At 37.4% G+C, this 12371-nt stretch overlaps 1 protein-coding gene across 1 annotated transcript; it reads right to left on the reverse strand.

The window, feature by feature from the left end:
- Positions 1–515: 515 nt before the first annotated feature.
- Positions 516–11287, reverse strand: XKR9 (XK related 9). The gene is made up of 3 exons (XM_054817642.1): positions 11016–11287; positions 2805–3028; positions 516–1159 (listed from the first exon to the last, which is right to left on the reverse strand). Exons 1-3 carry the CDS (start codon positions 11285–11287, stop codon positions 516–518), a joined length of 1140 nt encoding a protein of 379 aa, XP_054673617.1.
- Positions 11288–12371: the final 1084 nt, after the last annotated feature.

Consider the following 12371-nt stretch of genomic DNA (forward strand, 5'->3'; position numbering starts at 1 on the left):
ATTCTTCTTTCGGGGATATTTAGGGAGAAGGCAGTATGGTTTGTAGCTATGCTCATCTAAAGAACTGCAGCTCTTACACTAATGGGGAGAAGCAGAGATAACTGATCACTGCCCTCAATTATTTCAAATGCACTCCTCTTTCCTTCCAGAAAGAAAAGAAAAGCAAGCCTTGTTTTTAACAGAATCAACATAAATTAATAGAATATATTTTTAATGCTAGCTTTCATTTGACTTTTAACTTTTAGCTTTTCCTGTGTTTTATTTGCATTGCTAAAAACTAAAACAATGAATTGTGTTGGATAGATAGATAAAATTGCTTCTTTTTCAAAAGTAACTTTGACCAGCAGATAGAGAAATATTCATGTTTTAAAGGCTTTGTACAGCATCACAGAAAACAATAGTTATTCAGAGCTAGTGAGTCTGTTCCATTATGTACTACTCAGTGATGATACACAAGAAACAATGACAGAGAAACAGACTGCCCAGCCAGTCCACACAAAAAAAATCTATAGTGTTCATTGCATTATGAAATTTTGAAATCTACCAATTTCCACTCCATCTTTTTGTCCTGTCTCTCCATCAACTTCATCTGAACATGCCTGTGGTCTGCAATAAGCAGTGGGATGAAAACACCTATAATAAACAATAAGAAAAATAATACCTAACACCAGACTAAGAATAGTTAAGATGCTCACAATTATAAAATGTATTTCCTCAATAAGGGAAGGTTTCCAAAACATATATACAAACAAAATACCTAGTGTTACAACAGTGTGTGTAGCATAATAAATAGAAATGAAAAGTTTTGTTTTTCTTCCCTTTATGTTAAAAAAGGTAAAAATTAGAATGACTCCAACAACAGTTCTGTACAGATATTCCATCTTCTTAGACGTGCAAAATGTTGTATGTTGTTTCAAAGTCCAAGTGAAGCCACAGATCCAAAGAAATATCAGCAGAATTACAGAACTTCTAACACTTAGTAGAGTGATCAGTGAAATACTGAGTATCCAAGAAGTGATAGTAAGCAGTTTATAGAAGAGGTACACTAACTTGGGAAGCACACGAAATTCATCTTTATCAGGCAGAGATTTTCGTAATGATATCTGATAATCAACCGTTGAAATGGAGATACCACAAAAAGACATAATAATGGCAGCATCTAAACAAAACACAAGGATAAATGTTAAACCTAAATTACTTATTTTACATTATAATTTCTGAACAAACTTTTGGACAAGTTCATGCTTTCTTAACACTTTCTTTATACCAATTATGTATTTCCTCTGTGACCTTAATTTTAAGGCTTAGTTTAGTCACCTAAATCTAAGCATCTAATGCTGTTTGGGATGCCTGTGTTTTCCTGCCCAGCCTCTGGCCATTGACAGTCTTGCCTAAGTTGTATGTCGTATTTGCCATCTCCATACACAGATGACTTAGAAATTCCCAAAGTATCACAAATAGCCCATAAAAACTTAAGTTTCAGCAACTGATATTGACTCTGGGGTGTCTATAATATCAAAATCTATAACTAAGACTTGACCTTTCACATGGTCATATTTAAGATGAGATTCATCTGACCATTTTGTCTGAGTACCTATTGACTCCATGGACTATGAAGGAACACTAGACAGCACTGCAGGCCTCTCCATTTGGTTAGATAAATTCCAACCCTGAGTAAGTCAATGTCTTGCCAATAGTGCTGCTAATTTTAGAGCTGGAAATGGTACAGCTGTTGTCTCACTTCTGAGAGTTGAACCACTATCTCTTCATCGTATTGCATTCTGCAATGCTGACATATCCTTACTTGTTTTCTGACTGTCCCTCATCTGTAATGTGGATGATGGTAGTGACAGCTCACGGGGCTGCTCTAAATACATTACTGATTTCAAGATGCATGGTTAGCAGTTTTAAAAGAAACTGTAAGCAAAACAAACAAACTGCAAATTATATACTAATTGTATTCAATAACTTATTTCCAAGTGATGTATCATTATGTTTCTATTATATATTATGATTTGTTATAGTGAAATCTTCCTTCTCATGGATTTAGCAGAATGGACCATCTGCTAGACAGAAACTCTAACTAAATGCAGAGTAAATAAACAATGGAGTGTATGTTGTCCAAGGTATGTTTAAAATGTTATCCAAGCACATGAGGTGATAACTTTTTAGGTAAGATACTGTCCTGGTTTTGGCTGGGATAGAGTTAATTTTTTTCCTAGTAGTGGGTATAGTGCTGTCTTTTGGATATACAATGAGAATAATGTTGGTAACACACTGATGTTTTGGTTGTTGCTAGGCAATGTTTACACTAAATCAAGGACTTTTCAGCTTCTCATACTGCCCTGCCAGCGAGTAGACTGGGAGTACACAAGAAGCTGGGAGGGGACACAGCCAGGACAGCTGACACCACCTGGCCAAAGGGATATTCCATACCATATGACATCATGCTCAGTGTATAACTTGGGAGAAGCTGGCCAAGGGTTTGGACCACGGCTCAGGAACTAGCTGGGCATTGGTGGTCTGCGAGTTGTGAGAAATTGCACTGTCCATCACTTGTTTTGTATATTCTTTTTATTATTATTGTTGTTGTTGTTACGATTATCTTCCTTTCGTGTCATATTAAACTGTCTTTACTCTCCAGTTTTACCTTTTTTTTCTTTTCTGATTCTCTCCTCCATCCCACTGGGTGTCGGGGGGAGCCAGGGGAAGCATGCAAACAGTTGTGTGGTTGTTTTAGCTGCCTGCTGGGTTAAACCACAACACATGCTCAACTTGCAAATTAAGGAGAAAGACAGACTTACATTGACAGAAATTATTTTTGTCATGTTCCATGAAGATGTAAATCTGGACAAAAAGCTGTGGTGCCGTCTCAAGAAAAGTCTTGAATATCCTGAGCATGTTAATATCAGTCACTACATCAACAGCTTGCTTTTGAATGAAGTTGGGAGGACTTGTTTCTGATGCATCTCTGCTGCTGTTTTGTTTAAATGCAGCTTGGCAACCAAACTTCAAAGCAAACCAGTACCTATAAAAAAAGGAGACTTGATTAGACAGTGTTTTTTAAAAGTGCAACTCAGTAAAATGATATAGTCTAACAACAATTTTTCCCATTTCATTCTCCATTCGCATTTTATCTTTGAATGTAATCCACCACCTTCTACTAAGATAAAATGTAGTCCAGTATATGTCTGATATCAGTGATATCAGGTAATCATTTATGACCAGTGATACCAATGCCATGTAAAAACTATTGGAACAGAATGAGGCTTGCCTGAATAAAGATTACAAGCTTTATTTTGTTAGTTTCTTCTTTAAAAGCACCGCGTTTCTGAAAATTCCCTTAGCATCTCTTCTCAGTCTCTCTTTGAGATACACTTTCCCTTTCTTTGTACCCTTTTAAGGGTATTAGTGAATATCCAGCTGTGAACATCCATATCTATATGAATATAATCTAGATCCATGAGCCCCAAGGATAGTATCTGATGAACTGCAAACATACAACAGGTTTAAAAAAAAATCAATACAGTATTATTTTCTAAATACTTAGGAACACTTTCATTTCAGAAAATTACTTTCGAGACACATGGATTTCCTGGGATGACAGACTCTATTAATAATCTGAGTGGTTTTACATGAACAAATCATTTGCCTTGGCAAATGAGTGCATCTGAATGACTTTTAGAACAGTTCTGGTTTATTTTCATTTAAGCCTAAATGAACATTTCCTCTGAAAGAGCAGTAAATGCAAAGATACGTGGAATTAGTTAGTCACAACTGGTGTGCATTCTGTGTGGTAAAGAATCCTTTCTATTTAGGATATCTCTAATGCCATGCTTAGGGATAAATAAAACCTAGCTCTTATTCCCATTTTCAGGACCTTTGCTTCAGGCCTGGAGGTGGACATAGCACCTTAGAGGGGAGAGAATGCTTAAGTTTTAATCAAAAACTATTTTGATAATTAAGGGAGGAATCAGCTGTTGTACATGGTAATCTTTACAGCTGTGTTTAGGAAAACACAGCCTGATGTAGGACCAGAACTCTGGCTGCTGGAAATTACAGTATTTCTGCTGTCCCTAATGGACTCACACACAGAGACACAAAGCCCTAGTGAATGATCTGACCCATTGCAGCACTGCTTTGGAAGCCAATGGAGGTAGGCAATGCTCTTTTCTGTAATAGATTAAATACAGGAGTTCCAGAAGAAGGGGTTTACACAGCTAAAGACCGTTTTCCAGTTGAAGTTTGGATGTAACATGGAGCTGCAGAGAAATCAAGAGAGAGCAAAGTCTAAAAGTGTGTTAGCAAACATACAAAAAAGACCCAAAGTGGATCCTAAGAGTGAAGAAGAAGAAACCATTGATATGAACATCATGTTCCTCCCAGCAAGACTCCAGGGACTGATAACACCCGTAACCGCCACACACACCAGAATGGAACTACTGACCTTAAAGACCCTGAGTAGCAGAGGAAAGGTGAGCAAAACACAAGGAAAAGGGATAGGAACTAAGAAATATGTGTGTAGCAATTTTAACCATATTATTATTATTACTGAAACTTTTTTATGTAGAGAAGTATTCTTTCTTTTCCTGTAATAAATAGATATAGAATAATGATGATTCTTGGAATCAACTATTACAATTTCACTTATACTAAGTTCTTGGCTTTATAGGTATGTGAATCCTGTGTGTTTGCCCATAAACAGGATTTTGAGCATAACAGCCTCCAGACATCACTCTCAAGCCTATTTCTGCCTGTTCAGTTCCCAGATGTCTTGAGCTTCCAATATTCTTCTCCAATGAACCCATTTTGACTATAAGAGGCAGGTAAGAACAGCAAAAGCAGTCCTTTTTCAAGAAAACTCAATGTTAGCCAATTTTTCTATCATTATAAACATCGCATAAATGCCTTCTCCCTCAAGAGGAGAATTTAGTCATCTGGATTATGAAGATTACATCATTCATTCAGGTCTATTTTCTTGAGCAATCAAGCAGAACACCACAGACCATCACTTGGTTATCTTACACAGTTGTACAAGCCTGCTGACGTGCAGGCTGAGAAAGGCAAGGTCCTATGCCTTGATTGCAAGGTCCTTAGCTTGCCTCCTACTTCCATTCCCTAAGGCTGCATCTGAGATGATTTCAAGACTCATGCTGAAGTGCCAGAGATTCCCGAGTCCCTGATCGTCTGCAGGATTTTATGCAGTACAGACCCCATGAAACCCATGCAGTTGCATTTCTGTTACACAGAACACAGGGGGCAGCAGATCATTAGACACCCATATCTCACAGACTCATCGGAGCACAATCCCCTTCTGCTTACAAAGGAAGCCAGGAAGAATTCCTGGCTCCGCCGGGTGTTAAAAGTTTAACACCTTCACCACCTTTAAAGACCAAATCCTTGGACCACAGGGGAGACAGTGTCAGGGGTTTTTCCAATGCTACAAGCGAGACAGCCGGGATTTGCAGATCCTGGGTTAAGCGCATGCTGGAGGAATTACAGTTTATTCCCTGGTATGTTAAAGCATGTCAACCATATGAGTGAGAGCTGCAACCTGGAAGCATCAGTAGTAGATGTGGAGCAAGTATGTTACTAGTGAGGAGCCTCGGGGGAAGATCCTTTGCTCTTCTCCTTGCAGAGATTCACAGACTGCAGTCCTGCCGTTCAGGCCATACATGGATTCTGTGAGCTGGCTCTAGATCCATGATTTACTCCCAAAGGAAACTGTTTTCTACTTTTATGTTTCTGTGTATTTATATTACTCTTCTCTGAATAATCACTCATAAGCAAAGAACTGAATTGTTTGGCAAGGCATCTATAGCTTTTTCAGTTTATAAAACAATTAATATTCCAAAACATCTGGTTCTTGTATCTGAGATGTAAACATCTGGAGAGTTTAAGATGTTTTCAAGAAAAAACAATTGGGTAGACCAATCTTGTCTGTGGACTTGTCTGTGGACTCATTCACCAGAGCCTGTGTTTGTCCAAGCAGCAAGAAGTGGAAACTAGCTGCACAAGTTTCAAGCTGCAAAGCTGACAGCTGAGAAGGCAGATGATACACAAGGCAAGAACCAGACATGTTGTAAAAGGAATATGTCAGTTGGATGCACACTTGAAATCACTTGTCGAGTTTTTGGAAGCATATTCCTTCCAAACTGAGGATGGTATACTAGGTTTATAGAGTTAGAAGATGGTATGTTATAGTATTTTTCATTAGTTGTAGCTATTTCAGTTAGTCCACTTCTGATTTTGAATACTATTTAGAATACATTGTTTTTTCTAGAAAAGTCCAAATACTTCCATTGCTCTTTGACTATGTATTAAGCAAGGTGGCGTTCCCTGAGCCCCACGTGCCTATGTAATTTACAGTAGTTCACTGTGACAAATTTTTCATCTTTTAAGAATATTTTGAGCTTACACTCCCATTCCCATCTGCCCATTTGGCATGCAATATTAGAACATTTTAGGAAGGGCCCATAGCCAACTTTTAGGCCTAGTGTTGGACAATTGCATTCACAGCCAAGGGCAAAGTTCAGTCCATACTAAAGGGTAGGTCAGGCTCAAATTTCCTCCTTTATCATGCCCACAGCTCACCTAAACACTGTGCCTACTCTGAACCTATCGTAATTATATTCCTATAATCTATTTTCCTAAAATATATTTATTGCTATATAAGTTCTGTGTTTCAATCTTCATAAACTGAAAAAAAAAAAGGCTTTTGAAAAGCTACTTCAACTGGAATAAAAATACATTAATTAAAAGTATTGGATTGGTTATGTATTTTAAGTAGAGGTACATCTTAAACTGAAGATGAAATGGGTATGTCATTAACACAGACAAATGCAGGGGTACCATTTACTTTTCCTCCCTCTAAACTTATTTAAAAAGATCTTTTTTTCATTAGCCCAAGGTATATAAGCTACTTGGAAGCCAACAGAGTAAAAAAAAAAAAAATCACAATTTCTGTACAACTGGAATTGTCATATGTGAACAGCAAAGAATTATCAGTGTTTCTAAATATTATATTCACTTCAATAGGAGGGAAAAAAAAAGGTTTCTGCCTTTGTAGTGTTGTTTTGTGGAGAACGCAGATGATAGGACTCCTACTTACTATAAACACTCATTGAAACACAGCTCCATGTTCTGTTCTTGAGATACCCCTACATTTTCATCATCATTTCATAAGGGATGAAGTTTGCTCCTGGTATCCTGTAAAATTAGGAAGGCTTTGGCTCTGACTAGGAATTCACAGAGGTGACAGCTACTTGTTTGTGTTGCTTCACAGCTTCACAGCCTTCACATGTCACAGGCAAGCTGCCTTGCCAGTGCTTCCATATCACGCGCTTTCCCTCAGATTTCCACTGAGGACTTTTCACCACAATCCCAGTACTACACTACGCATCCCATCTATGCATCAGTAAGTTTATATTAAGAAAATGTGATCAAGCACATATTATTATGTAACCTGTAACTCACTTAAAGTAGCATTGCAAACCTTCCACTTTTAATTGACTCTCTGTACCTCACTGATTTGGTATCTTGAATACCTTTCTATTTATTTTGTCCTGTGGAACTTCTTGTTATACACATAAATTGCTAGAGGCGTGTTACCAGCTTCAGTCTTCATTTTTGATCCATTCCTGGTTCGGGTGTGACTTACCAGGTGCTAAGCCTGTACCAGTATAAACTGAACATCACCTACCTTGACTCTGAATTTTTCTCATTGCCTTTTAAAATCGCATAATGAAATAATCCCAGGTTCAGCAAAGCACTCACATTTGCTCTGATCTCTCATGGATTTAGAATTCATCTTTACAAATATGCAAACAAATCTTTTTCATCTGCTCCTGTTCAAAGATGCAGGGCATCTTGAGCCTACCTTTAAGCATCAAGAGACACAATAGCAGCTGCCAATGGCTGCTGCCTGTGTGGCCTTCTATTCTGACAGCGAAGGTTATTAAGTGCTAAAATTTAGTCTTCTGCAGGTGTCCTTGACTGATGCTGCAAACTGCTACACATCAGTGGACTCTAGAATTCATATGGTGCCCCAGGGAAATGTTCCTTTTTTCCACATTCACTGACTGTGTTATTGTCTTAATGTTGACTGTTATGCTGCAGTCTGTTCTCAATTCTACCAGCATCTGTGTGACTCATTTAAATGGGTCAGGTTGAAAATAATTTTAGTCAGCATAGCTAATATATACTTTACCAACTTAATTTTGTCTCCTTGCAGATCATAACATTTCATATGAAATATAATTACAGGTCTATGTTCTTTCCATTAAAAGTAAAGCCTTATTAGAGATTAAATAATTTTAATTTAATTTTTCGCTATTTTTTATATATATGTACATAAGTGTATACACACATATAATTTCCATATTTACTACTTAGCATTGGCGGTGTGATAACATAACCAGACTGATTCCCACTGTGCTGTGCACTATACAAACATAACATAATGAAGTTCCCTGTTTCAAAGATGGAGCAAGACGTGTAAAAGACATATGAGAGAGGGAAGAAGGGAAGAAACAAAGGAAGAAATGAAGGAAGATTATTTGGTGAGGTGTATTCACATCTTATAATTTCAGGCCAAGTTGTATTTACTGGCTAGGCCCGTATTTGGCTCTGTAGTGAATGGAGAATACAGGTTCCTGCCCCAAATGACCTTCTGGAGAAGCTCATCTCGACAAGTGTGACCTGCGTCCTGACAAAATCTATTTTCATTCATTGACTGCTGAGATAAACCTGAGAGACTCAAGATAAACCTGAGAGACTTATTGTCTAAATTAACTGGATAAATCAGATGATTAAGAGGAAGGACAGGAGGGAGTTGTACATAGATACACCTAAGAAAACACATACAATAGGAAGTATATAGCAGTTGATCACAAAGATACAAGCACAGATGTCAGCTCGCTGTTATCGGTTTATACTTTACAGTATGCATTATCACACTGCTAAATTTTGAGGAGTGGCTGAAAGAACTTTGTAATTTATAGATATTAGCTCGGAAATTTTCCAAGTGTCAAGTGGCAGCATGGGAGAAGGTATCATTTGTGCAATAGAGAACAAGTGACCAAGTTGACAACACTGTCAATGCAAAGGGCAAAATTATGTTTACTAGATAATAAGCCACTCAGAGAAGATGGGGCTAATTCTGGCAAGGAAGCTTCAAAAATTATAGAAATTCATGGTAAGAGGTATTCATTGGAAAGGGTATGAGTTCAGGTAAATCCAAGAGTTTTATAGATTACCTTGGAGTTTAGGTAATCCATTAAGATTTGCCATAAAAGCAGCATTTTGAATAGATACAACTGCTGAGTCAAGATTCCAGTATCTAGAGTTGTAGAGGATTGGAGCTTGGTTCTGAATTCTGAAAGTCTGTGTTGAAAGATGAGGTCTTAGAGATAGGCACTAATCAGCAGAAAATTTTAGGAGCAACCTGGGAGTGTACAACCAAGCCAAAGGTGAAACCAAAATTACAGTCCTGAACAGATTACAGAGCATGAGATCATGGAAAAGAAAGGGGAAGAAGGGAGGTTTTTGACCAGGCATTAAAAGGGCAGCTTCACTGCAGTTACACCATTGTACACCGCAGTTACAGGCTTAACATTTATCATCAGTTATCAGAAAGACAGCTCATGGCTTTAGTTTCCTTTGGAAGAAACAAACTCAGAGGGGCAGGTTTGTAAGTCACTGGCACACGAATGGCGCTCCCAGCCATACCCGAAGATGAAAAGCCTTGGGGACAGACAAAAAGGGGAGTGCCACAGTGGGCCCTGAGACATCCCCTCTAAAAGGCCTAACCTGGTAGAGTCCCTGTGGCCAGGTCTTGGTATATCTCACATGAACCAACCCATGTCCATGGTTCTGGCTAGTGAGTAAGAAACCATCCAGAGAAATTGGAGAGGGATTTTCTTTTTTCTTCAAAATGTAGTATTTCTAAATTTTTCAGAAAAATTAAACCTGTCAGTAAATATGCCTCTGTGAAGTCTAAAACTTCAGGATTGTAAGAGGAGGAGGAGCAGGAAAGTAAAGCTGGCAGACAAAAGGAAAAAGAATATTGAAAGGCAAAAGTTAATTGTGACATCTAAAGGCTCCATCATTTTCCTTAGTCCATGATAACATCAAGTGAATAAAACACATGCGTGAGGGGGATACTTACATTGTCATAAATATATCTTTCATTGCTGTCCATAGAATAGTATGGGAAGTTAAAGAAGGCATTCTAAATAAGTATTTTATTAAGTGCCTCCAATAAGTCTACATTCATTCCTGTTTCTTGCACACCCAAAATAATTAAAATTCAGGACTTTTCACCAACATCTTTCACCTCAGTTTTAAAATGGAAGTAAAATCATGGCACAAAAGATCTCTATAATTATAATGATAATTATATATGAAAGCCACCACAGAATGTTAAGCATATGATATCTTAAACTATTCCTGGACATGTGCCTTTCAGCAAACAAAGGTTCCTATCACCATTAACTCAGTCCCTGTGGGAAGTACTGCTGCAAGTATTCTTAATAACTATTCAACTATTCATTTCTCTCCCAAATCTTGGTGGATTTCCTACATATGGTTAGACTCTCAGGTTCAAAAATTACCTTTTACGTCAGCTGTCTCACCTGCTTAGTGTAATCAAATTAATTCCCTTCTTAACATCACTTTTAAAACTTAGATTTATCAGTTACAACTGTATTACTCTGTAAAGCAAGCATTTTTATTAAGTATGTCCTATCAAAAGGCTGATGAATCAAATAGAGTTAGGCTGTGAATGATAAAAAATTATTACTTACAGGTGAAATGAAAGAAGATCTACATTTCCATCAAAACCTGACATAATTTACTCCTGGTATAAGCAGACAAAAATCCATTTGCTTACATGGAGCAATAATCATTCAGGCCAGAAGTGGTCTTGTCCCTGAAGCCACATTAAGCATTTCTTAATAAACTGTCTTAAAGCAATATGATTTCTCATTTTAAAATAAATTTTAAAATGTGCTTACCTTATAAAAATGCCACACTGAAAGAGATGAACTAGAAAAATCCATTTCAGCTTCCCAGTATCAGTACCTTCCCAGTCGTTTTTAAACCAGTCATAACTGAATATCTGAGTTATTAATGATGAAAGACCTCTAAAACACAGTATCGATATACTCCAAGAATATTGTCCTTGACAGAAATATTTACTAGCTACCCAGAAGTCCACTCCAATATCAACTAAATAAATTATAATTCCACCAACTAAAAAAAAAAAATTCTGCTTAGTAAATTTCATGATGCTGTCACAGTTGTCATTCTCTCTTCACTTCATGTAAAGGAAAGCAAAAATTATTTTAAATGCTTTCTTACAATGGAGTCTTTTTCCTGATGATACCACCTACTCATAGTGCTTTCTATGAAGGAAAGTTGGGTTATGGATTTTTATTATGCAAAAGGACTTGCATTTTTCTGTATTCTTGATTTAAATATTAACTTCATTGGTACACATCTATTCTGGAAAAGATAAATGTACATTGTCTCTTGAAGTGGTGGAGTCATTCTTCATTACTGGTTCCTAAAAAGAAGAAGAAAAAAGGAAGATTAGCAGTAACAATATTTTCTTTTAAAGTATCATACAGCAATTCTCACAACCATTTAAACAAGCAAGTACAAAATGCGGAACGTACTAAGATATCAGTGAACAATCAGCCCAAGCGAAGATGCACCTTTGAACCTGCTGAGGTCAGCCACTCTCCCAACCTGTGACTCTCCACTTACAAAGCAGCTGCTGAGATAATTCCTAATAGCTGCAAAACACTAAGAAACAAGCTTACCTCTACTAGTCTTTAAAACCAGTTTATGGAAAAAAAGATTTATTCCTTCCCAGAACGTTCTTAACTTCTGAGCTCTTATCCCTTACTATGCACAGCACAAAACACTGAGAAAACTCCCGTCTTGAGTACACACCGTTGTATCAGAGTACACATCATTATGTCATTTCCAACTGTGTTATTGCATTTGTGTGCATATGTCTATTGGTTTTATAATTTCTGCTTGTTTTTCATATGCAGCAAGAAAGTGCTGAATAGGATTGCAGCCCTCCTATTAAAGAGACTTGTAAGGAGCCAGACCTGCGCCAGTCTACACCGCTTTGGAAAATGTCTCCCAAGCTGTGTGAGTAGTAGCCACACACAGATGATGTAACCGCATAGTTTGCTACAAATAGAAGTAATTCACAGTCCAAACTACGTTTACATTGCCTAACATTGCAAGGATTCTTGTGCCCTCTTTGAGTAGTCCTTACACAACTTTCCTCTGCAGATCTGTGGTATTTGCCAGGTGAAACAGAAAAGCTATAAGGCAGTACATTCTTTATCTCA

The sequence above is a fragment of the Grus americana genome, chromosome 2 (assembly GCF_028858705.1).
Source record: "Grus americana isolate bGruAme1 chromosome 2, bGruAme1.mat, whole genome shotgun sequence".
Taxonomy (NCBI): Eukaryota; Metazoa; Chordata; class Aves; order Gruiformes; family Gruidae; genus Grus; species Grus americana.